This window comes from Ascaphus truei, unplaced genomic scaffold (genome assembly GCF_040206685.1).
Source record: "Ascaphus truei isolate aAscTru1 unplaced genomic scaffold, aAscTru1.hap1 HAP1_SCAFFOLD_821, whole genome shotgun sequence".
Taxonomy (NCBI): Eukaryota; Metazoa; Chordata; class Amphibia; order Anura; family Ascaphidae; genus Ascaphus; species Ascaphus truei.
Window position 1 is genome coordinate 81,339 of NW_027457158.1, and position 27,431 is coordinate 108,769.

General features: G+C 41.7%; 1 protein-coding gene across 1 annotated transcript in view; it reads right to left on the bottom strand.

The window, feature by feature from the left end:
- Nucleotides 1-587: 587 nt before the first annotated feature.
- The window catches only part of LOC142486339 (uncharacterized), a 78,708-nt gene continuing 51,864 nt past the window's right edge, over nucleotides 588-27,431 (bottom strand). Inside the window, exon 4 of the mRNA XM_075584967.1 lies at nucleotides 588-3,861. Coding sequence (XP_075441082.1) covers nucleotides 1,673-3,861 — 2,189 coding nt within the window. The 3' untranslated portion in view covers nucleotides 588-1,672. The remainder of the gene's footprint in view (nucleotides 3,862-27,431) is intronic.

The following is a 27,431-nucleotide window of genomic DNA, read 5'->3' on the forward strand; positions in this document are numbered from 1 at the left end:
TTGCGTAACAAGAGATCCCACTTTGTATAAAATGGTTTACCCCACTCTGAACAAGCAAATTATTTCCCGTGTGAGAATCATGTGGTGTGTGAGGTCAATCATCCAAGAAATGTTTTTCCTATACTCTGCCCATGTGAAAGGCCTCTCCCTGCATGAGTTTGTTGGTTTTTGAAGAGGTGACCCTTAATACTGTATTTTTTCCCACACTGAACAAGCAAATGGTTTCTCCTATGTAAATATTTGGGTGTAACAGGAGGTCACACTTTGTACTAAATTGTTTCCAACATCCTGAACTAGGGCTAGGGCAGGAGTGCGCAAACTGGGGGGCACAAGATTGACAACGCGGGGTAACGATATGTCACAAGACCCTGCAGCGTCATTTGACGCCGCAAAACAAGGTAAGGGGGGCGTGAGCACAGGGGACCAATAGTTTGCGCACCCCTGGGTTGGGCAATAACAAAAATACTTCCCACCATAACAGTATTCAGTAATTTATCATTATGATCACAATATTAAGCAATATTATTAGCACCCAATCGAAAACAAAAAAGCAAAAGACATCAAAATGTTCAAGGTCATTTATTGTGAAACATATTTCTTATACAAATGCATTTCATTGTTAATAAAATGTAAAAAAAAAAAAAGCAAATATATTTTAGAATATTTTAATCTTAACAATTTAATTTATAATAAACAAACTACACCCACAGTAAGGCCCCTTTTCTTCATCACAGGCAGTCCTCGTTTTACAACTCTTCGCTTTACAACGAATGGCTTATCCAACGCTATGCAATGCATACCTATATTAATTTTTACAACGCCAAAATGGCTTATCCAACGCTCTTAAGACGCTTTGTAACGTGGTGTATGTGTGTATATATATACACATTCACATAAACAACGTTGCAAAGCGTCGTAAGAGCGTATATATATAATATTATACTATATAATATTATATTATACTATATAATATATTATTTATTATGTTATATTATATATATATAATACAGTATATACACTATATAATGTATGTGTGTGCTGCATATCTGATTGCCGGCATAAAATATTTGGTGTATTTTAGTGTTAAAAATGCCTTCAGGAACGGAACCTTTCATTTAAACAGTGTTCCTATGGGAAAACGTGTTTCGCTTTACAACGTTTCGCTTTACAACGCCATTTTGAGTAACGCATTGTGTCGGATAACCGAGGACTGCCTGTTTACAAATACTCCACCCCACTTCTCCCGTACACATTAATAGGCCATGGGGAGGTGTGGGGTAATGGGCATGAGTGAGAGCTGACAGAAATGTTGGCGAGGAGAGGAAGTGATTGAGTCATGATGGAAGGGTTAAGAGGCATGGCAGAGAAGTGGTTAATAGGGAGGGGTGAGATTACCAGCTGGAGGATTCCTTATAGCTGCAGCATGTGAGTCATGGGGCACCCAGACCTGCTCCCATTCCACTCGACCCACACTCTGTCCTCTCTGACACCCTCCCACTCTGCAGCTGCTGATAGGAATGCCATGGTAAGAAGTAATGGTATGTATTGCGTTACTGCCAATTCTTATTACTGAAGTATTACTATGCTACCAGTATATTGACCAATCCAACTCTGAACAATCAAATGTTTTATCTCATGTATGAATTCTCGTGTGTAAGGAACTTTCCCCACACTATGTACATGGAAATGGTTTCTCCCCTGTATGAAACACCTGGTGTGTGAGAAGGTTTCGCTTAATATGGAATTGTTTCCCATACTCTGTACATGTGAATGGTTTCTCACCTGTATGAGTCATCTGGTGTCTGATGAGGTCTGTCTTATTACTAAACTGTTTCCCACACTCTGAACATGTGAATGGTTTCACCCCTGTGTGAGTCCTCTGGTGCATAAGGAGGTTGCTCTTACTCCTGAATTGTTTCCCGCACTCGGCACATGTGAATGGTTTCTCCCCTGTATGAATCCGCTCATGGCTGCGGAGCTCCTTCTTTGTTGCAAAGCTTTTACTACACTCTGTACATGTGAATGGTTTCTCCCCTGTATGAATCCACTCATGTTGGAGGAGGCTTTGCTTCGTAGAAAAGCTTTTACAACACTCTGAACATGTGAATGGTTTCTCCCCTGTATGAATCCACTCATGTTGGAGGAGGCGCTGCTTCGTATAAAAGCTTTTACAACACTCTGAACATGTGAATGGTTTATTCCCTGTATGAATCCACTCATGTTGGAGGAGGCTCTGCTTCGTAGAAAAGCTTTTACAACACTCTGAACATGTGAATGGTTTCTCCCCTGTATGAATCCACTCATGTTGGAGGAGGCTCTGCTTCGTAGAAAAGCTTTTACAACACTCTGAACATGTGAATGGTTTCTCCCCTGTATGAATCCGCTCATGGCTGCGGAGCTCCTTCTTTGTTGCAAAGCTTTTACTACACTCTGTACATGTGAATGGTTTCTCCCCTGTATGAATCCGCTCATGGTTGAGGAGCTCCGCATTTGTAGAAAATCTTTTATTACACTCTGCACATGTGAATGGTTTCTCCGCTGTATGAGTCAGCTGGTGTCTGAGGAGGTTGCCCTTAGTACTGAATTCTTTCCCACACTCTGTACATGTGAATTGCTTCTCTCCTGTATGAATCATCTGGTGTCTGAGGAGAGTACCCTTAAATTTAAATTGTTTCCCACACTCTGTACATATGAATGATTTATCTTCTGTATGAATTCTCTGGTGCTTGAGAAGGTTGCTCTTAGTACTGCATTTTTTCCCACACTCTGTACATGTGAATGGTTTCTCCCCTGTATGAATCCGCTCATGGTTGAGGAGATCCGTATTTGTAGAATAGCTTTTATTACACTCTGCACATGTGAATGGTTTCACCCCTGTGTGAGTCCTCTGGTGTCCGAGGAGGTTGCTCTTACTCCTGAATTGTTTCCCACACTCTGTACATGTGAATGGTTTCTCCCCTGTATGAGTCATCTGGTGTCTGATGAGGTTTGTCTTAATACTAAACTGTTTCCCACACTCTGAACATGTGAATGGTTTCACCCCTGTGTGAGTCCTCTGGTGCATAAGGAGGTTGTTCTTACCCCTGAATTGTTTCCCGCACTCTGTACATGTGAATGGTTTATTCCCTGTATGAATCCACTCATGTTGGAGGAGGCTCTGCTTCTTAGAAAAGCTTTTACAACACTCTGAACATGTGAATGGTTTCTCCCCTGTATGAATCCGCTCATGGTTGCAGAGCTCCTTCTTTGTTGCAAAGCTTTTACTACACTCTGTACATGGGAATGGTTTCTCCCCTGTATGAGTCATATGGTGTCTGAGGAAGCCATTCTTAATACTGAATTGTTTCCCACACTCTGTACATGTAAATGGTTTCTCTCCTATATGAATCATCTGGTGATTGAGGAGGGTGCTCTTGGTACTTAACTGTTTCCCACACACTGTAAAAGTAAAAGGAGTCACTGCTGTCTGAATCATCTGGTGTGGAAGAAGTTTGCCCTGCAGTGAGAAACCGCTCCCACCATCTGTATATGTAAAGGTTTGCTCTCTGGTGGGGACACACAGGTGTGTGAGCAGGTCCCTGTCCAGTGAGAAGCTTTTGCCACACTGACGACAGATAAAAGGCTGAGCACCACGGCTTCTTCTTAAATCTCTCTCATACCTTTTGCTGGACCAATATTTAGGGTCTGTCTCTGCTGTGTGCTGTACAAGGTCTATAAATTCACCATCATGTGAAACTGGTTCCTTGTATGTGTCCAAAATGTGACAGGAATCATTATTTTTTGGCACTTCTGGGCTGCGAGGAGTCAGACAGCTTCTGGATGTATCAGAGCTCAAGTTCTGTTCTTCATTCAGGCCGATCTCTAACGGAAGTAAACAAAAAAGACAGAGTAAATGTTTTTAATCTGTAAATCAAATTACTGAAAGCAAATTACAAATCCAAAACACTGAAAATATATTTCACCAATACTTAATTAACAAAGTATTCTCTTCACCCAGTGTTTCAAAATTGTGGCACATGGACATCCAGTGGCCCCTAATGACTTTGGTGGTGGTTCCCGAAGACCTGAAATTTATTTGTAGCAGCTCTCATAGTGAAATGATAGACAGAGATCTTGTATTTATTACTGTATGCGTTATTTAAGGATAAATGTACATCCTCCAAATAATTACCATTGAAAATGTCCACGGGAAGTAAAGTTACGGAACTCCTGGTCTATCATATTAGTGCGTTAATAATATCAACTAAACCAGACAGCAACCTCTAGTGTAAAGATACTGTAGATGCCCATGTATGTATGTCTTTATATAATGCCGACAGTGTACTCGGCGCTTTACAGCAGAAACAATACAGTACAGGGAATTATAATACAATAAGTGCAACAAACACAATCAGACAATAGGAACGGAAATCCCTGCCCTGGAGAGCTTACAATCTAAGTGATGCAGTGACTATACTGCCCATGTAATCTTCTGCCATAATATCCACATAAACTAAACTGCTCCATTTTGTGTCATATTTTATCAGACAAAAATACTATCTATATAATTTCCCAAGCACGCGGCCTTGGTGTAATATATGACTCCTCTCTTTTCTTCTCTCACATTCAGGCTGTTGATAAATCTGACAGATTTTCCCTCTGCAACATTTCCACAATCTGCCCTCTCCTAAAACTCTCCTGCATACCCTCATCTCTCAACTATGGAAACTTTCTCCTCTCTGGCCTTCCCTTCTCCCAACGCCACTCTACAAACTATTCCAAATGCTGTTACTAGAATTCTCTCTCACTCCCTTTTTTGATCTGTCTCTCTCCCTCTTCTCATGAGATCCTTTCAGTTTCTCCCCATCAAACACTGCATTACTTAGCAGATTCTCGTTCTCTCCATATTCTTCTATCCTCTCTTACATCTCAGCTTTTATCTCCTTCTATTCCCCTTCTAACTCTGCTGAGGGCCGTCTCCTCTCTGCTCAATTTGTCTCTTCAGAACTCTCACATCTAAGGCTACGGCCACAGTTTTCCCTGCTGCACGCACGCATGGCAGCATGTCGGTGCGTGCAGAGACTACAGTCACGATCGACGGTCTGTAGGGGAGAGCAGGAAGCGGGGCCATAACGGGGGATGCAGCCATGACGGGCATATCTGCCCTGCCATTGGCTGCATGTTGTCACGTGACCGTGGCATGGGAAGACATGTGTCTTCCCTGCCAGCGTACGCGGAACAGCGCTTTGCACGCCTACACACACAGCCACTAGGGCCTGCCCCATAGAGGGCCGGGGTGTGTGGCGCCCATGCGCCACCATCACCACCGGGAACTCAGCCTTAAACCTGTCTCCTTGCTGTACAATTCCCTCACCTTCAGCCTTCACCAATCCACATCCCTACCAATCTTCAAGTAATCACAAGGAACAGGGTAGATGTGATGCTTTGAAATTGTGACCAGTCCTGTAATTTGAGTATCCAAATGTATAAGTCCACAATGGGTTAATCCAAAACACGATGGAGTGCCCCTAATAATGTTAATTGGGAATTGGTGGGAATAAGTGTACCAGTGGAGTCAGCTAGACACCCACAACCATAGCACATAATAGCACCCAACCAGTACAATACTAATAAATGGACAATGTCCGTGGTAGACAGGAGTAAAATAAGGCACTGCAGCACTTTACCTGTACTACCCGGGGGGCACTCTTGTCGTTAGCGGCATGCAATCCATCCGTTGTAGATCCAGGAAAACAAAGAGCGTAGATAGAGCACAGCCAGGGATATCCTGTATATTCCATGCAGGGAGAAAAGAAACAGCCAGGCCACTCCAGAAGTAACAAAAAGTACTAATTAATTTATTGCATGTTGAACATACAGAAAAAATGGACTAGGTAAACGCACCTACACGTTTCGTACTCAAAGTACTTTATCAAGGTGACAACAGTGTAATAAAGCTGCTTCTTTATACTTACCTGAACTGCCTCTAAGCCAATAGGATGCCGCGTCACTAACCCTCGTCGCGCAGGGTCACGGCGACATGAAACGCAGTCACCTGCATCTGCGCAGAATCGCGAAGGGGGGCGCGCACAGCCGTAGGCTGGGCAGTTCGGGCATAGTGCAAAACCTTACTTGCACTAAACGCTACAGCCCACAGAATGACGTCATCAGCGCGCATCACGGAGCGTGGTTGCGCTGACGTCACGTGGTATTCAGCAGCCTGGCAGAACATATGAACTTTTTTTTACAAAACAAAAACTTTATTGAAACTGGACATTACTGTTTAAAATATATAAAAAAGAAATTAAAAAAATACGAATAACTTGTTGCAATAATAGCAGCAACCCTACATAGCAGAATGCTGTGTCAGTAGAAAGAAAATGGTAATAAAGATAAATAATGAATAATCAATGATAAACAAATAATAATTATAACACTAAATAAATAGTTATGGTACTAAGTACATCACAATATAATATTAAATAGTCATACCATTTATCCTACCATATAATTAAGAAGTATATACTTCTAAAGATTTTAAATTATGCATATGAACACAGTATCCATACATAAACAAGGTGTTTTAATCTTGCCCTATCAGAGAGAACAAAAATAGAGTTTATCAAACAATTAAGGATATTAGTCATTATATAACTGAATAAGAAAATATTAGAAGAATGTACATAATCTCTATATGACATTGAGCTTGAGTGATAACACTATTTACAGAAGAGGAATACATTGATATAGAACTTATTGTTATACATAAAAATCGCCTGTTAACAGAATAAATCATGAACATTGATTGGGACTTATGTATAATGTCTAAAGTAACATATAATTATGATTACATTAAGATTTACGCGTTCATTAATTATGAACCATTGTGTAAATTATAATTATTGTAAAACAATTATAAGACAATTTATAAACAAAAATTTAAAACTTTATTATAAAAAATTATTATAAAGAAATCATAAAAAGTGACTTAAATCCCAATCAATGTTCATGCCCAAGGGTGTTCTTGTTCTCAGGGTAAAAATCCAAAAAGACTCTCGTCTATCTAACTGTTTAATCCTGTCCCCTCCTCTTATGGGCACGGGAACATGTTCTATGCCCTGAAAGGTGAATGAGTTGCTGTTACCATATGGACAACTAGAAAAGTGTTTTGAAACGGGGTGATTTTGATCCCCGTTATTAATAAGCCGTAAGTGCTCAAGAATTCTGACTTTTAAACACCTAGTTGTCCGTCCGATATACTGTCGACCACATCCACATTTCAGTAAGTAAATGACATAGGTGGAGTTACAATTTATAAATGACTTAATAGTGTAACTTTTCCTTGTATTGAAAGAACAAAAAGTTTTATTTTTATTCATTTTAGAGCAAGCTTTACAATGGGAACATGGATATGTTCCATGAGGTAACGATGATTTATCCCCTTTTGTAGATTCAAAGAGACTTGGCGATAGAAAATTTGACAAGGTTTTAGCTCGTTTGAAAACAACATTGGGACCTGATGCGATATAAGGTTTTAAAATTGGATCCAGAGACAACACTTCCCAATGTTTTCTCAGAATATTCTTGATTGCTCCAGCTTGTTTACTGAATGGGGTAATAAAGGAGGGACTGGTATTAACTCTCGTTGGCTTTGGTATACGTTTCAACAATGTTTTCCTATCCATAGTGGATACTTCAAATAAATTTGTGTAAAGTCGTGACGTCACCCTCCCAAATCAATAACAAGTCATCAATATAACGCTTGTAAAACAAAATGTGCTCCCTGTATTTGTTCATTTCTCCAAACACGTGGAACAGCTCCCACCACCCCATAAAGAGGTTGATGTATGAGGGGGCAAAACTAGTGCCCATAGCTGTTCCACGTGTTTGGAGATAATGAACCCCATTAAAGAGAAAAGTTTTTCATTTTTGTTTATAAATTGTCTTATAATTGTTTTACAATAATTATAATTTACACAATGGTTCATAATTAATGAACGCGTAAATCTTAATGTAATCATAATTATATGTTACTTTAGACATTATATATAAGTCCCAATCAATGTTCATGATTTATTCTGATAACAGGCAATTTTTATGTATAACAATAAGTTCTATATCAATGTATTCCTCTTCTGTAAATAGTGTCATCACTCAAGCTGAATGTCATATAGAGATTATGTACATTCTTCTAATATTTTCTTATTCAGTTATATAATGACTAATATCCTTAATTGTTTGATAAACCCTATTTTTGTTCTCTCTGATAAACAAGGTGTTTTAATCTTGCCCTATGTATGGCTACTGTGTTCATATGCATAATTTAAAATCTTTAGAAGTATATACTTCTTAATTATATGGTAGGATAAATGGTATGACTATTTAATATTATATTGTGATGTACTTAGTACCATAACTATTTATTTAGTGTTATAATTATTATTTGATTATTCATTATTTATCTTTATTACCATTTTCTTTCTACTGACACACCATACTGCTATGTAGGGTTGCTGCTATTATTGCAACAAGATATTAGTATTTTTTTTATTTCTTTTTTTTTATATATTTTAAACAGTAATGTCCAGTTTCAATAAAGTTTTTGTTTTGTAAAAAAAAGTTCATATGTTCTGCCAGGCTGCTGAATACGACGTGACGTCAGTGCAACCACGCTCCGTGATGCGTGCTGATGACGTCATTCTGTGGGCTGTAGCGTTTAGTGCAAGTAAGGTTTTGTACTATGCCCGAACTGCCCAGCCTACGGCTGTGCGCGCCCCTCCTTCGCGATTCTGTGCAGATGCAGGTGACTGCATTTCATGTCGCCGTGACCCTGCACGACACAGGTTAGTGACGCGGCATCCTATTGGCTTAGAGGCAGTTCGGGTAAGTATAAAGAAGCAGCTTTATTACACTGTTGTCACCTTGATAAAGTACTTTGAGTACGAAACGTGTAGGTGCGTTTACCTAGTCCATTTTTCTGTATGTTCAACATGCAATAAATTAATTAGTACTTTTTGTTACTTCTGGAGTGGCCTGGCTGTTTCTTTTCTCCCTGCATGGAATATACAGGATATCCCTGGCTGTGGTCGATCTAATCTTCAAGTAATGCCTGAAATCTCATCTCTTCAATGAATTATTTGCTTAGTTTGGGCCTCTGACTTGTCCTTGTACCTCACTTTCATCTTACCTGAAAATGTTTTATATTGCACTTGCACTTATTGTATTCTGTAAATCTCCCTTTATTACATTTAGATTGTAAGCTCTGTGGGTCAGTGTGACGGTAACTTTGTGACAGGCTATAATAATACACCAAATAACGGGGTTGAACTGAACGAGGCTTAGATATAATAAAGTATATTTATTCCTTAAATAGGTGAACACAACAATATAGTACAGTAACAGGCAAGAAGGTAACACTTACTTGGGGTTGGGGGATGAGAAGTATCAGATAGCAATTCTCCAGCAATCAGGTAACAATCAAGATGGTATTTGAAGATAATGGACATAGGGTTGACCACAGTTTATATATCTTTGTAACCCTATTCTTAACATTGAGTACAGGCTATTGGATAACAATTACCTGTATCCAATCTTTAACGTGGGAACACAGTTTAACCCATGCCCCCCAGCTAGTTAGCCCATGCGCACTGGGACTCTGAGGGTCTCATTTCTGTAGCCCCACATTTACATCAGGGATGCCGGCCAGTCTGCCAAATAGAATATCTGGCAGGATCTCCTTTGTTTGTAAGTGTAAGATGTGATACTCACAAACCACTCCAGATTGACGTTTCTCCGCCCTCAGGTAAACGGTGAGGGTGGCAAAACCTTTTGAACAGTACTTACTCTAGACATTGGGTCGCCCCTCTGACCATCTGCTTCCCTTTGTGTAAAGGAATCTTCGCGGGTTTTTATCCCCGCCTTGGAATACAATATTAAAAGGTGAAACAAACATATTAAAATATCCGGTTCTGTTGGGTCCAAACTGCCCAATTCTCAATGCCGGAACTGGGACACCATATGGTCCAAGTTTCAGCCCGCTGCGACCTTCAGATCCGGAGATACACAAATACTACTTAAACCGTTTCGTGTTTTAATACAAAATTCTCCGCTGTAAATTAAATCACGGTTTTTCACTAAATCCCCATTGAAAACAACGGGCTCCGCCGCCATAGAATTCAATGGTAAACCGCCGCCACTGGCGGCTATGGGAATCCATCGCCATAGACTTTCAACGGAGCATCGCCGCCGTTGAAGCCTATGGGGTTTCTCCGCCACAGCCGGTCAATGGGAACCGGTGGCCATTGAAGTCTATGGGAAAAACTCCCGAACCTTTAAGGTGGTCCATACTCCGTCGGGTTGGTCAGAGAAGGTCAAGGATGGTTCTGCAGCCATGCCGGAGCAGTGACTACAGGTACCCCAAACCCTGGCCCTCTGAACCCTCCAGAACCGGAGATATGGACTTATGATTTGTAGCGTTTCTGACTTAGTCGTTTTCTTGCGCTGTTTCTGCCATCGCCATTGAAACCTATGGCGCGACCCGCTCTACCAGCACAACCCGTTCCGGGGGTCCTGGATAATGGGACCCGGTGGTGGTCGAGTGAGGGGAGGCCTAGGAACTAGGGGCAACAAGAATTTTATTTCTGGGTGACCTATAACCTAAGATTCCCATGCCACTTGACGTTGAACTTGACTAATCAGTGATCAAAGCTCTTTTTCAGACATTGTGTCCGCTTTGCGGTTTGGACGGCTGCCAACCCGTTCCTGGAAAGCGCCGTCGAGGAATCTCCATTGAAGTCAATGAGCCCATTGACTTACAATGGGAAACCGCCGCTCCTCCTCTTGGACGCCACCTGCTGGTCTTCAAGGGAAACAGGTCTAAAACAGCTAGATCCGCCATTGAAAACAATGGAGCTTCAATGGCGGCCTATGGGACCATGCAAAATAGTGCCTGAAAAGGCGGGAAAATTAAACAAAGGGCTATAATCACTATACAACTATTAACCCTTGCCCTCCCGGATGGATCCCAGTGTGTGTGTGGTGCAGACACTGACATGATAATAAAACATGGGAACAGGGGAACATACATTTTCATGATATAACAAGGTGCAAACCACATCCCTGGACCGCAGTCCAGTTAACCCCTTGTCTCCTTGGTGAGGTCAGGGGGTGGCCATATTGGGTGCAACCCCTTTAATACTGGGCCAAACCCTCTCTCCCTCCACAGTCAGGGATTCTCTAGTCCCCATTGTTTAACCACCGGTTTAATGCATGTGTGAAACTTTGTATATTAATTCCCTGTATTGTCTTGCTAATTCTGTAAGGTACTGGATACATTGGTGAGGCTATACAAAAAGATATACATACACACACACACACCTTGCAGAGCTGGAAGACACCACACAGCACATGGACATTAAGGAGCCTTCTATCACTGGAAGGTTTTTTTAGGCTGCGCTTATAGTGTCGGCGATGCGACGTCGCTTCAAAACAAATGCATTGAATCTGTAGCATGCGCTTATAGTAGGCGCGACGGAGCGACCTGATTCTCTTTTGTCAGTAAAATTTGATTATTACAGCGATGGTCTCACCATGTGACAGGCTATAACCAATCAGATAGCTTCTGATGCAGGGAGAGGGAGATGTGATTGTGTGGGATTATGTGTGTGTGCCATTGTGTGTGTGTGTGGGATCAGGGCCGCCAACAGAAATCATGCACCCCCACCCCCAACCCATAGCGCACCTACCACAGAAATATTTTTTTAGCGCGTAACTTTTACTTAACCCCCCAATACATATAAAAATACACCCCCCCCAATACATCTTCAAATATACCCTACTCCCTCCCAGTACATCTACAAATATACCCCACGCCCCCATACATCTACAAATATACCACACTGCCCCCCACCCCCAATACATCTACAAATATACCTCCTTGTTCCCTGTTCACCTTGCATATTATCATTCTGACTCAATTTGAGTGCTGTCTATCCCTGCTCTTTTTTTTTTACATCTGTAATACTAAGATACAGTTTCTCGAAGATTAGATGGCTGTATGAGTAAAGGGTTAATCCATGTATCTGTTATTGTATATTATAGGCTAAAACATACAGAACACCTACAAGCTCATATTGAACCCCTAAAATAACCACAACATATATATAAGCATATAAGTTTCACAGAGGAGTGCTACTGAGCATGGCAATATATATATTTAAAACCAGAGACATAACATAAAACACAGACAAAGCTCAGTGCACATCCAGAAAAACTTATACACGGTACAGTGCCTAAATATACATGTATAAATAACTAATAAATAAAATGGTCTTTTAGTTTAACATTTTGGCCAAATTGTTGTAAGCCCCTGAGCCAACTGCACGGCAGACCACGTTCAAGGGTCCCTAACACTAATATAGATTCTTAATAACCTGTGCATTGCCAGGAAGAATGTTAAACTAAAAGACCATTTTATTTATTAGTTATTTATACATGTATATTTAGGCACTGTACCGTGTATAAGTTTTTCAGGATGTGCACTGAGCTTTGTCTGTGTTTTATATTATAGGCTAAAGCAATAAAATTCAGGGCATTATTGAAAACCCTGCTCTCTGATTGGTTAAAATTCCGGGCATTATCCACAGTAATGCCCCGAATTTCAGCAGCTTGCAAAATGCCGTTTTCAACCTGTTTATTTCCAGCCAATCAGCTTTCAGAACAGCTGAGACAGGGCAGGGGATTGGTTTGAATTAAGTACAAGCTCTGAGACATGGCAGGGGATTGGTCAAAAAGTATCAGCCACGGATTGACTCCTCCCCCTCCCGAGCTGACAGATTTTCTGAGCAGATTCAGTTGAATTGAGGGGGGAGAGAGAGACTGCAAAGAAGTGTGTTGTGTGTGTGGGGGGGGGGAGGGGTGTAGAGGTGCTGTGTTGTGTGTAGAGCTCGGGGAGAGAGTGCAAAGTTTAGTAAGTGGCTGCATTTTTGATTGTGGCTGCAGGTGTGTGTGTTGTGCGGTTGCATGTGTAGCAGCAGTTTGTGTGAGTATAGAGCTGTGTGTGTGTGTGTGTAAGAAATCCAATTTAGCAATAATTATATTGTAATGAATGAATCTGTTATCAAAGGCAGAATGTTAAAGTATACAGTATAATAGTCTGGACTTTCCTTCATATCTACATATTTGTCTGATTATATATATATATATATATATATATATATATATATATATTAGAAAAGAAAAAAGAGAGAGAGCGCACGCCCCATAGCATAACACAGTACATTTATTGGGAAAGGGGAGGGGGGGTAGAAAATCCACTCACAAGGGTAGGTTAAAATCAACAGGAGACAGGGGGTGCCCAATGCTACATCCAATTGACAAAACATATATAATGAAAGGTATAAAGTAAAAAACTTTAATAATAATAATATTAAATACTTGGTTATTTAGTTAACCCTTTGGCCAAAGGCGTCATAAGCCTGCATACCAACGTCAAGGTATAACCAAAATAATGCAGGTCCTACACTATACTACACTGTGAACCCTTCCTTTTACCTCTGTGAGAGGGGAAGAACCATTATGGGTCTTGTTCCTGCAGCAAGTGAAATGACCTTCCAAGTAAAAAAGGTGAAGGAGGAGGAGTGAGCTCTGGGGGGAGGTGCCACAGCCTCCAATTGACTGCTACCAGTCATACATAGATTAACACAGATTCCCAGCAAGCTCAAACTCCCACACCCACCACATGATGAATATATATTTATGTCAACCAGAGAGCTACTGAGCGTGGCAATGGTGTACAACATTTCACTTGCTGCAGGAACAAGACCCATAATGGTTCTTCACCTCTCACAGATGTAAATGGAAGGGTTCACAATGTAGTGTAGGACCTGCATTATTTTGGTTATACCTTGACGTTGGTATGCAGGCTTATGACGCCTTTGGCCAAAGGGTTAACTAAATAACCAAGTATTTAATATCATTATTATTGAAGTATTTTATTTTATATGTTTTGTCAATTGGATGCAGCATTGGGCACCCCCTGTCTCTTGTTATATACAATTGCCACGCTCAGTAGCTCTCTGGTTGACATAAATATATATTCACTTTGTGGTGGGTGTGGGAGTTTGAGCTTGCTGGGAATCTGTGTTAACCTAGGTTAAAATCAAGCAGTGTGTGAAATATGTCACCGCCAACTCTGGTCACTCAGCCTCCAGACCCTGCAGTCCAAATCTCACTTGAAGCTGCTGGTAGATGTTCTCTGATGCATGAGTAGAAAGGCTCCTTAAAATCAATGATGCAGTCTTTGAGTTTTAGGAAAATCTCCAATCTCTGCTGACCGCAATGTGTATCAGCGCTCGATACGGCCTGTCATGCGCTTGCGTGATGACGCAGTTCCGTTCCCTAACGCGTTTCGTCACGTGCTGTGACTTTCTCAAAGGGTTGTTGGTGAATCCTGCCCTCACTAAGGATTTATATAGCAGCCGGTTGCTAGGTAACTAGATCGTGTTCTTCAATAGGTTCAGAGTTCAAATGGATAAGCCTATCATAGCAGGCTATTGTCTTAGATGAATGAGCATGCTGTCACAAAGTGAAGGCATAATATAAACAGAAACTATATTGGATTAAAATATATAAAAGGAGCAGAATAGGAATAACCAAGGGACAAACATTCCTAAAGTCAAATAATTCATCACATGATAGTAAATCAAAACACAAAAAATTAATGAAGCTACAAAAATAGATGAAATTAAATAAATAATAAATTAAATATTGTTAATAAAATACATATGTATTGAGACGTTATCTACCTAATAAGGGGGACATTTAAATAGGCAATAACCCATATATATTACATCCCATAGGGAAAGATAATATAGAATTGGACATACAAATATAGAAAAGACCAAAAAGTGGAAAAAAAGATTATAAATGTAAACGTCCTAATAGCAAAAAATGGTGAAGCCAATAAATAAAATTTAAAAAATAGAATAAAATGTAATGTGTCTCAGTCACTATAGATTGACATACATAATAATAACAAAATTCATATTATAATCATAAATACAACATGGCCGTTCCAGAGATTTGCAAATAATATACACCCGCAAACAAAAAATAATTGTGGTTTAAAATAAACCTAACACTGTCCAAAATATTTTTTTTGTGCTTTTCAGGAATAGATTGGTCTCTGTATGCAAGTATAGAGAGAGGCCACATCACATGTGGCCCATAGATAAGTGGATTTCCATTTAACACTGTAGATGGAGTCAATGACGTGGAGCGTATCACGAACATGCGACCTGAGCTACAAACGGTTGCAGATAATAATCCACATATTGTGATAGGCTCAACGTCATTGACTCCGCCCCAGATATAATAGGCCTGCCTCCTCTGCTCCCACCACCAGCTATCTGAACAAGCTCCTCACCCCTACCACATGCAGCACTTATCACCTGAGATCAGACTCCAAAAGACTGTTCATGGTCCCAAGGCTCAACAAAGTAACCGGTCGTTCCTCCTTCTCCTACCGTGCACCCCAAAACTGGAACAACCTACCAGAGACTCACATCCACCACCAGTTTAAGTTCTTTCAAATCTAAGGCTGTCTCACATTTTAATCTGGTCTGTAACTGTTTCATACGCCCATAATATATATTTTCTTTAACTGTGCACACAATGTCTTGTATATAATGTATACCCTGTTCCTTTATGTAACTGTATTTGTAACCATGTATTATTTGTCTTACTCTGTGCCCAGGACATACTTGAAAACGAGAGGTAACTCTCAATGTATTACTTCCAGGGTCTGGAGGCTGAGTGTCCAGAGTTGGCGGTGATATATTTCACACACTGCTTGATTTTAACCTACCCTTGTGAGAGGATTTTCTACCCCCCACTAGCCTTTCCCAATAAATGTACTGTACTATGCTATGGGGCGTGCGCTCTCTCTTTTTTCTTTTCTAATAGGTATCATCTGGATGTGGTTCATCCGATTTGAGAGCTGCCGGAGATCCCCTCATACCAGGAGTATTTTTTCCTATTTAAGGATTTTCACTCAAGGACTGGTTTTTATATGAATTTTTCTTTTTGCTTGTATTTTATGTTATCACATGTTTTTGGAGTGTTGTCTTAAATTGTTTTTCACGAAATAGGAGCACACAATATATGTTATATATATTTATTTTAAATTGTAGTATACACATTTATAATTTTTTAGAGATTTTGCCTATTTAGAAATATTCATTTAAATTATCATTAATAATATTTTTACACTATTTCAACACTTCTTATTTGGCGCTACTTCACTACCTTTTCATATATATATGATTGTATGTTCAGTTATAGAGTTATTTTGACGGTGCAGCTGTCCTAAAAGGTCAGAGTAGGCAGAAACCCTGTTTAGGTTTTACACTGAGTGACTATAGACAACTGTGACTTTAGCTGAGAGTAGAGGCTGTGACAAAAGCTCTCAGAATCTTCCAGTCCATACAGTATTTGGTATTCTATGTTTAGAATATGTGTGCTGTTTCTTATGCAATCATAGTTTGAAACTGCAGGACCTAATTTGGAATAGAAATATATATTAAGAGAGCTGATTCAAGGAATATTATCTGGATAAATACAACAGTGAGCTTAGTAAGCTTGAGAGAAGATAGGCCAGAGGAAGAAAGACCAGGCCAGATTAATAATACCATGAAGAGGAGAAAAAATATATGTTAATACCTGGAGAGAATATTAACTGAAAGAAGTTTACTATGTGCAACTATTCTTAAGAATATCAATCTATTTGAAACATCACCATCGTCATTCTTACTATTTTTGTATGCAAGTAATTATTTTCAAAATAAACGTTTTGTTTTTGTGTTCAAACGACAAGAATGCTGAATTCTGTTATGCTGACGTGAGTCTATAGAAAACGCGAATTTAAGGACATTTAACATTGGCGGGCGAGCCAGCCTTCATTCAGTTTTTTCGTCACTTTTGGATTAGAGGGGTGTGGTCGATACATCCTGGATCCAAGATTTGAGAAAAAATTGAAACGAACCGAAGAAAAAAAAGAAGTGTCAAGTTTTTGGTAGATTTGACTACAGTTGATTAACAGATCAGAGACAGAGAACCATGGTTCACAATTCTCCAAGAGGGAGAAAAACTATTCGGGGGGTTGCCTTTGCCTGGTTAAGTTTCACAAGGAAGAAGGTACATTTGCGGGACGTGCAAGGAGCATTGTCTGGAGCATTTGTATGCGCTGAATGGAATAGCGTGGAATTTCTTCAAAGAAACGTTGTGACGTTTGTGGGAGAACAATTCGAGTCTTGGAGCACAAGTTTTCGGGGAAAGAAAATACTTAACAAAACGTAAGTAATGGAATTTATTAATTCATATGCAAATTACAGTAATATGATGTTAAATGTGTTACCTCATACATCTACTGATGCTGAATTGTGGTGTTCTCTATGGGCTCAGGCGCAAACAGAAAATGAGAGAATAGATAAGAAAATACTAACTGCATAAAGATAAGAAAAAATTAAGAAATGTCATGAAAATGATTAAAGTGTTTAATTTGATGGTTTTCAATGATGAGAAATCGCATAAAATCGAAGTTGTAAAAACTGAACAATGTTCAAATTGTAACATTTTACATAAACGCATACATGAGTTAGAAAAACAAATTGAAACATCTAATATCAAATTTGCATGCGCTGCTGGTAAAGACAAAAAGAAAAAAGATACTTAAGGGGCTTCTTTTATTCCTAGTTCTAGTGCAGACGTAGATGTGACTGACATTAGCAGTACAGAATTGACAAGGAAAAAAATTCTTGACAAAGCAGCCACACTGAATTTAAAAATTCACGGTCATTTAATGAAGGTATTAAAAGATATACCTGATTATAAAAATCACCTGGATGCATTTCATAATGCAAAGGAATGGAAGCAGGCACACGGTCTTACTAAAGGTGCAGTTTATTGTGCCACCAAAGGTCCAACGTTTCGGCAAATAGATTGCCTTTATCAAGGAGAGGGCTACAGAACATGTTAAACATACCACAATATATACACAAATGGGTACTCACCCCCCCACGATCACTGCTGCCTTGCTCCTGGATGGGATTGGGGATTGAACACATAGCACCAAGACAAGGATACCCTGATAGAGAAACCCTTTTACTGAGGCGTGAGGCTTATTGGATCCACACATTGCAGACAAGTAATGGCAGGGGTCTGAATGAACAACAAAATTTCAAATGCTTTCTCAACAGGAGGTAGCAGAAGGACTCTGTAAGGCTCTGTGCGTCTCGCCGTGGACCCCTGCGACCCATTATGTACATTATGCTCCTCTAAGGATTGCTGTATATGCATTTATCTATATGTATCATGTATCCTTTCAGGTTCTAATCCTATATGTAATGCTGCTAGCATAAATACAGCCTCCACCATTTTTTATACACTGCATTAGATGACACTGTGGTTATACTATTAGTTTGTACACTTTATTTGATTATTTTATTTAATAAAACTGTAGTCACATTACACTTGATTGTTTATGTAAGGGCTCTCACCCCATCACGATCATTCAGTCCTCCTTGGGCATCAGGCTGTCTTTCTTCCACTCCAGGGCAGGTCTGATGCCTGAGGCCCGCCCGCCCCCCCCTCCTCCCCCGTGAGGGCGTGATGACGTCACCAGGGGAGCCTCTGCTGCCAGTGAGGGGGCGGCTCCCTGAGTTTCCAGCTTCCTGCAGGACAGCCATCTTAGCCTGTTACAGGCATTGGGGAGGCTGTCTCCTCCTCCCCTGGTGCCCTGACGTCACGATGGGGGCGTTGACATCCAGGAGCAAGGCAGCAGTGATCGTGGGGGGGTGAGTACCCATTTGTGTATATATTGTGGTATGTTTAACATGTTCTGTAGCCCTCTCCTTGATAAAGGCAATCTATTTGCCGAAACGTTGGACCTTTGGTGACACAATAAACTGCACCTTTAGTAAGACCGTGTGCCTGCTTCCATTCCTTTGCTCAAGTACCTCTGGGATGTCTGGACCTCCCTGGATACAGCGCACCGGCAGATAAGTACCCCCCTCCAGCACCTACCAGCGGTGTGCATGTGCTTCTACATATGACTGCATTTCATAATGCAGACATTTTTTAATCTTATACAGTTCGATTTAATTTGACTGAGGAACAAAGAAATAAGATTTACAAACTTTGGTTACCAACTCACATGAGTCGAAGGTTAAAAATGCCTGTCAGCATGCCTCAAGAGGATCATAACGGTGATTTTATACAAGGTTCCTGCATTGACAGGCTTAGCCAATTAATCCAAATCTCCACTGGCCAACAAACCATTACCGTTGATATTCTAGAGACTCTTAAACCCAAAATTATAGAGGATACTTTTGAGTTTGTTAAAATTCCAGACTGCATACAAATTACTGTTTTCTGATCAAGATTCTAAAGAGAAAATGATTAGAGCATTTGTAAAAAAAATTACATTTTTAGATCCAGTAACATTTGCAATTGCTTCTGAGAAATCATTAGAAGTTGCTGCTCTTTTTATTGATATTAGACGTCAGCTTTTGCAGAATAATCCCAGATTTAAAATCTCAGAAATTGTTAATGATAGAAATGCCTTTCATGACACTCAAAAGGGTAAAAGCTCTTGGAACAGTCACAGTGACAGGAGTGACAACTGCAGAACAGACAAGCCTTTGCGGCTGCAAGGTTTAAAATGTTTTCATTGCGGAGAAATAAGGCATTATAGAAGAAACTGTGGCAAATTCTTAGATCTACAAAAACGTTTGCGGAAAGAGAATGTATTTGTTCAGCACACAGCACCTACAGTACAGTAAGCAAACACGGGATGCTCTCCTTGTAAAAAAAATTACAGAAATCATGGCTAGTTACAGACACTAATGATCTCACACACAAACAGGTTTGTAACATAACTCACGTAGACGAAAGACTTAATTCAGCCTGACTAGACTATCTGAAACCACGTCCTCTTGAAGTATTAACTCCAGTAACTTTGGATAAAGAAGGAACCTTAGGGGGGTTTGATACAGAGTTTTTAATAGATACCAAGGCACAGTTAAGTGTAACAAAAGAAAAGTTACCAATGTTGTCAGGAACACCTCTTTGTAATATTGTGGATTTAGGCAATAAGGCAATTTGGAAAGATTCTAAAGGCAGAAAGCCTATGTTAATTAATCCTTCTGAATATGGTAACGAGAGAAGTGTTTGTCCAATTGAAATGGTCACCAGTGAGTTTCAATTACCTGAAATCAGTGATAATTTTTGTCTCAAGCAGATTGTGCAAATCTTTCCAAAATTGTGGGCACAGGAAAAAAATGATTGTGGCAAATTTCAATATAAGATGGTTAATATGAAGGGACAGGATGGTCAATGTCAGTACAGATTGCCAGAAGTAATGGGTTCAGTTGCAGATATCATTCCAACACTTAAGAAAGATTTCCAGATAACACAAAAAACAGGACAGGATTTTCTCACTGAAGGAAATACAATAGTTGATTCCTTGGCTAAGGAAGAGGTTTTAACAGAACAGAATGTAGTGCTTACAGAGACTAGTGCCACAGCGACAGTCAGACACAAAGATACGCAGCTCCTTTCCTTTACAGAGAAACAGGCAAAGGATACGTCCATTGCTATTTCCCGGGTTGATTTAAAGCCTTCTCGTGTCCATGAAGAAAAGGCCATAAATCATGAAAGTTTGGGTCACGTAGGACAAGCGACACTTTTGGAAAGTTTAAAAGGAAATCCTAGGCTCAAAAGACAAAAAACACCTTTCCAATGTATTGCACCAGCAGATGGCCCATGGTCCACATGACAAATTGATCACAATGGTTCCTTACCCTCAGGGAAGAATGGGTTAAAATATGCTTGGATTACGAGAGCTGTGTTTTCAAAATGGGTTAAGAGCATTCTGGTCAAGCAAAATTATGCAATTACTACAGCACGAGTTTTTTGGAATCATGTTTTTTCCAGGTGGGGTTTTCCACGCATTCTTGAATCAGTTAGGGGTTCTCATTTCACAGTGTGATGAAAGTTTACATGTGAAATTTTAGGGATTAAATAAAGATTTAAAGTATCATCCATAATCAGTTGGTAGAATAGGATTTAAAATTTGGGAATGAAAATAGGTTTTCTGTATTTCCAAAATTTTAAAATGGTGGGAAGTAGTTGACAATTATGATCATTTTTTTTAGGAAAAAAGGTATTTGATAAACAAATTGAGAAGGATCTAATGATATAGTTAACATTATGTTAAAGGTTATGTTTGTGATTTATGTATGTAACATGTAGACAGTACTGTAAGTGTATGGTCCAGATGGACTAAGGTTAAATATATTTACCAATATAATGATACTGCTGTATTTTTACAGGTCTTATGTAATTATGAGATGAATAAAGAATCAGATTGGATGATCGGGATCAAGAAGAATGAGGAAAATCAACAAGAGTCATCACCGATGGGACTGAATATTTTTTCCTTTTTTAGGAAAAAGAACAAAATGACTATTTTTTATTGTATTTATTACTACTGGGACTATTGAAAGAAATAATCAATACTGAAAAAGTACAACGGGGAATTACATCTCTAGGAGTACAACAAAGTTTGCTAGAAGAATTGGTATTGGTTCAAAATTATACAGATTTATGGGTGTGATGTACAGTATGTACAAGTATTATTATTTTTTCTTTAAAAGTCCATATTGGGGAAAGAGTTTTATTTCCTATAATAGTACTAGAAATAGTGGTTGTAATATTCAGTTATTATTTTATAGTTTCCAATATCCAGATTTTTATTTTTTACACAATTATAGCAAGACTTAACGGATAGATTTTTTACGCTTGTTTACATTTTTATTCTAAAATAATTTGTTTATTACGCCAGGCATACTGGACACCTAACAAGCTCCTATTGAACCCCCAAAATAACCACAACATATATATAAGCATATGAGTGTCACAGGAGTGCTACTGAGCATGGCAATATATATTTAAAACCAGAGACAGAACATAAAACACAGACAGGGCTCAGTTTTAGCACATCCAGTGAAACTCATACACGGTACAGTGCCTAAATATATATGTATAAATATCTAATAAGTAAAATGGTCTTTTAGTTTGACATTTTTGGCCAAAATTGTTGTAAGCCCGTGAGCCAACGGCACGGCAGACCACATTTCAGGGGTCCCTAACGCTAATATAAATTCTTAATAACCTGTGTAATAACAGGAAGAATGATTTATAGTAAATCTGTCAATATTAGTTGCAAAGTTCTAAGTCTGATTGAAGCTTTTATTAACCTGTACATTACCAGGAAAAGCACTCTGTATTACTTCCACTCAGGGGAACTTGCTTGCTTGCAGGATGGTTGTGACAACTCTAATACAGAGTGCTTTTCCTGGTATATTACTCCATGTATCCAACCTGTGATCGGAGTTCCCGCTGGATGAATAATTAGGTTGTTTACTTCCTGGTTTGAGTAGTCATGACAACTTACAGTAACCCAGCCGCTGTCCTACCTTGGTGGGCTCTCGTTGAATTTTCCTGATCGTGCGATGTAGATCAGCTGGTGGATGTTGATGACATCAGATGCCCTGCGGCAATATTAGATCTTTGCGGCGGCTAACATTACTCTACACATGGGAATGAGAGGTCCAGATGAGCCGAGTGTGACTGTCTATTTCGAGTTTCAAACTACTGAGGTGGGACACATCATAAGGGAAGTACTGCGGTTTTATACGTGGGAATTGGCCAGAAGAAAGGATGTCAGATCCCGAAACGTTGCCCCCCTTCTTGACTGACGTTTTTGCACTTTTTGCATATAAATAGATGCTTTGTGATGTGTACCCTATGATTTAGTCATTTTTGTTTTTTGGGTGTATTTTTTTGTGTTGCCCTTCTCATCCTCGTACAGTACATGTTAGCGTTTCTTCTATGCTTTGAAAGGCACAGTTCTGGAGATTATTGTTTTCTGTCATTTTTCAAATTCTTTATTAGTTTTCTGTACTTTGTATGCATTTTTCTATAAAATATAAATATTGATAACGTTTTTTCATAAGTGCTCCAGTGACGTCATCCATTTCAGTTAGCCTTCACTGCCTCATACCACAGGCATTGACTGTGTGCTATCTGATACTTATAGTGCTTGTGTAGTTTTCCAATCGTTTTGGATTAACTATTTGGTTACTTACCCCACTAGCACATACTGTATTTAGTTCATTCTGTTCACCATTTATTCTGGTACCATTTTTTACCCACCTAATAAAGCATTCACTTTATACCATTTATAGGTTTGGTTCAGATTATTCCTGTGTTGTTGCTTTTTTATTAGGGTGACCTACCCTTCAGACTTTGAGTGCATCAATAGGGCCTTATCTGTATGCATTGTGTCTTTGCATCATACAGTGTTCTTTGTGTTTTGATTAGTCCCCTTGCCCTATTGCACCAGTCTGATCAAGTGACCCTAGCGGTCACACTAGGTTGAGCGGGTGCAACCCCTCTTTTGTTCTCCTAATATCTATGTACAGTGCTTGACAAATTACCCAAAAATCTACTCGCCAAACCAAAAAATCTACTCGCCACCTAGCCCCGCCCCCAGCCCCTCCCCTAGCTCCACCCCCAGCCCCTCCCCTAGCTCCGTCCCCAGCCCCACTTAAATTTTTTTAAAGTTAATTCCTAGTAAAACATTCTTTTTTGACATAAGTTTATTTATTGTATTACATTTATACTTTACTACAATTAGTCCTTGTTACGTGTGTGTGTGTGTGTGTGTATGTGTGTGACTATTTTCCTGCACCCATTAACCAGTGGCTGGACGCCCCCTCTTCACAATATCTAAAGCAGCAATCCCGCCTGGGATCTTACCTGATCCGCAGTCCCTCAATGTCCAGGTACCCTCATACCCGCAATGTTATATGTGACTGGGTGGAATTACTGACTGGGTGACTGGGTGGAATTACTGACTGGGTGACTGGGTAGAATTACTGACTGGGTGACTGGGTGGGGGTGGAATTACTGACTGGGTGACGGGGTGGGGGTGGAATTACTGACTGGGTGACTGGGTGGGGGTGGAATTACTGACTGAGTGACTGGGTGGGGGTGGAATTACTGACTGGGTGACTGGGTGAGATTACTGACTGGGTGAGATTACTGACTGGGTGACTGGGTGGGATTACTGACTGGGTGAGATTACTGACTGGGTAACTGGGTGGGATTACTGACTGGGTGAGATTACTGACTGGGTGACTGGGTGGGATTACTGACTGGGTGAGATTACTGACTGGGTGACTGGGTGGGATTACTGACTGGGTGAGATTACTGACTGGGTAACTGGGTGGGATTACTGACTGGGTGAGATTACTGACTGGGTGACTGGGTGGGATTACTGACTGGGTGAGATTACTGACTGGGTGACTGGGTGGGATTACTGACTGGGTGAGATTACTGACTGGGTGACTGGGTGGGATTACTGACTGGGTGAGATTACTGACTGGGTGACTGGGTGGGATTACTGACTGGGTGAGATTACTGACTGGGTAACTGGGTGGGATTACTGACTGGGTGAGATTACTGACTGGGTGTCTGGGTGGGATTACTGACTGGTGAGATTACTGACTGGGTGGGATTACTGACTGGGTGAGATTACTGACTGGGTGAGATTACTGACTGGGTGGGATTACTGACTGGGTGAGATTACTGACTGGGTGACTGGGTGGGATTACTGACTGGGTGTGATTACTGACTGGGTGAGGTTACTGACTGGGTAACTGGGTGGGATTACTGACTGGGTGAGATTACTGACTGGGTGGGATTACTGACTGGTGAGATTACTGACTGGGTGGGATTACTGACTGGGTGAGATTACTGACTGGGTGGGATTACTGACTGGGTGGGATTACTGACTGGGTGGGATTACTGACTGGGTGACTTGGTGGGATTACTGACTGGGTGAGATTACTGACTGGGTGAGATTACTGACTGGGTGACTGGGTGGGGGGTGAGATTACTGACTGGGTGACTGGGTGGGGGGTGGGATGACTGACTGTGTGACTGGTGGGGGGTGGGATTACTGACTGTGTGACTGGTGGGATTACTGACTGGGTGACTGTGGGGGGGTGGGATTACTGACTGGGTGACTGTGTGGGGGTGGGATTACTGACTGGGTGACTGTGTGGGATTACTGACTGGGTGACTGGGTGGGGTGACTGGGTGTGGGGTGACTGACTGGAGGGGTTACCTCTGGTGTCCTGCACACACATGTTCTCTCTCCCCCATATACACACACACACACACACACACACACACACACACACACACAGACAGACAGACAGACAGACAGACAGACAGACACACACACACACACAGTCTCTTTCCCCCATACACATACACACACACTCTCTCTCAAGCTCTCTCTCACATACACATACACACACTCTTTCTCAGTACCTCACAGTATCTCAGGAGCGCTGGAGGGGAGAGAGGGAGGGGGAGAAACACCCGGCTACTATCTCCCAACCCGCGCGCACAGCGGGAGAGCGCCGGAGGGGGGGGGCGGTATCTCCAGACCCGCGCGGACAGCGGGAGACCACCGGAGGGGGGGGGGGCGGTATCTCCAGACCCGCGCGGACAGCGGGAGAGCACCGGAGGGGGGGCGGTATCTCCAGACCCACGCGGACAGTGGGAGAGCATCGGAGGGGGGTTGGGCGGTATCTCCCAACCCGCGCGCACAGCGGGAGAGCGCCGGAGGGGGGGGCGGTATCTCCAGACCGCACGCACAGCGGGAGAGCGCCGGAGGGGGGAGAGCGCCGGAGGGGGGAGAGCGCCAGAGGGGGGAGAGCGCCAGAGGGGGGAGAGCGCCAGAGGGGGGGGGGTGTATCTCCAGACCCGCGCGCACAGCGGGAGAGTGCCAGAGGGGGGAGAGTGCCAGAGGGGGGAGAGCGCCAGAGGGGGGGGGGGTGTATCTCCAGACCCGCGCGCACAGCGGGAGAGTGCCAGAGGGGGGAGAGTGCCAGAGGGGGGAGAGCGCCAGAGGGGGGGGGTGTATCTCCAGACCCGCGCGCACAGCGGGAGAGTGCCAGAGGGGGGAGAGTGCCAGAGGGGGGAGAGCGCCAGAGGGGGGGGGGGTGTATCTCCAGACCCGCGCGCACAGCGGGAGAGTGCCAGAGGGGGGAGAGTGCCAGAGGGGGGAGAGCGCCAGAGGGGGGGGGGTGTATCTCCAGACCCGCGCGCACAGCGGGAGAGTGCCAGAGGGGGGAGAGTGCCAGAGGGGGGGGGGTGTATCTCCAGACCCGCGTGCACAGCGGGAGAGCACCGGAGGGGGGGGGGCGGTATCTCCCGACCCGAGCAGACAGCGGGAGAGTGCCGGAGGGGGGGGGGGGGGCGGTATCTCCCGACCCGTGCGGACAGCGGGAGAGTGCCGGAGGGGGGGGGGGGGGGGGGCGGTAAGGAGGAGCAGCAGCAGACACACGCGCACACCCCCTCCCCCCCATCATTACTTACCCGTGAAGAGAAGGAAGGGTGGTTTGAAGTCCTGGCAACTCCATCCCGCTCACAGCCAATCAGCTATCAGCTAAAGGGATTTTTTTTTTTTTTCGAGCATCGGATTTTTTTTTTTTTTTCGAGCAGGGGATTTTATTTTGCAGAGTAGTGGAAAAGTTACTGGCCACAGGCCAATATCCGATCGCAGCTGGCGAGTTGGCGACCGGGTTTGTCGAGCACTGTCTATGTATGTATGGTCTGTATTTGTTATTCTTGCAAATAGGTGTTAGGCCAATGATATCTTACATTCAATATATTCTTTTGTTGAAAACCTTCTTAGCCACGCCCCCTGAGTCTTCCAGAACCCTCCAAAGAATGTCTTTGAAGGGGTCTTTAAATCGTTTAGTTTATTCTTAGTGTTAAGGTTGTTGGTCACTACACCTAACTTTTGTGGGTATATTTGATAATGGCAACTTCAAAAAGAGAAAGATTGGGACAAAGATTGAATAATCGTACTTCCCGAGCCTACAATGAGCAACCACAGTTTTACCAGCCAGAGTACCTGCTATACCAATACTACCATTACGGACCAACCGGCATTGAAAACCCCTTACCGGAGTACCAACCTAAATCTGATTATACCTGTATGGCTCCGTCTGGCTACCTGTCGCAATATCATCAGCAGGGACCAAACTATCAGCCTGCATCCCGACTACATGGTTGACACTAGCAGCTACGCACAGTATACCCCTGACATTGGGTCATCTCCACCTGGTTGGCAAGGTTTATAATGAAGGTAAATATAATGTACTGTGCAGTAGTAACTGTAATTCCCAATGACACGCATAATGTTCTGTATGCGTGCCATAGCCCGTAAATGCATTGACGCATGGGCACTAAAGCGTACTTTGGCGTGTATTTACACATACCTACTATAGTATCTGTATACTTAAAGCATT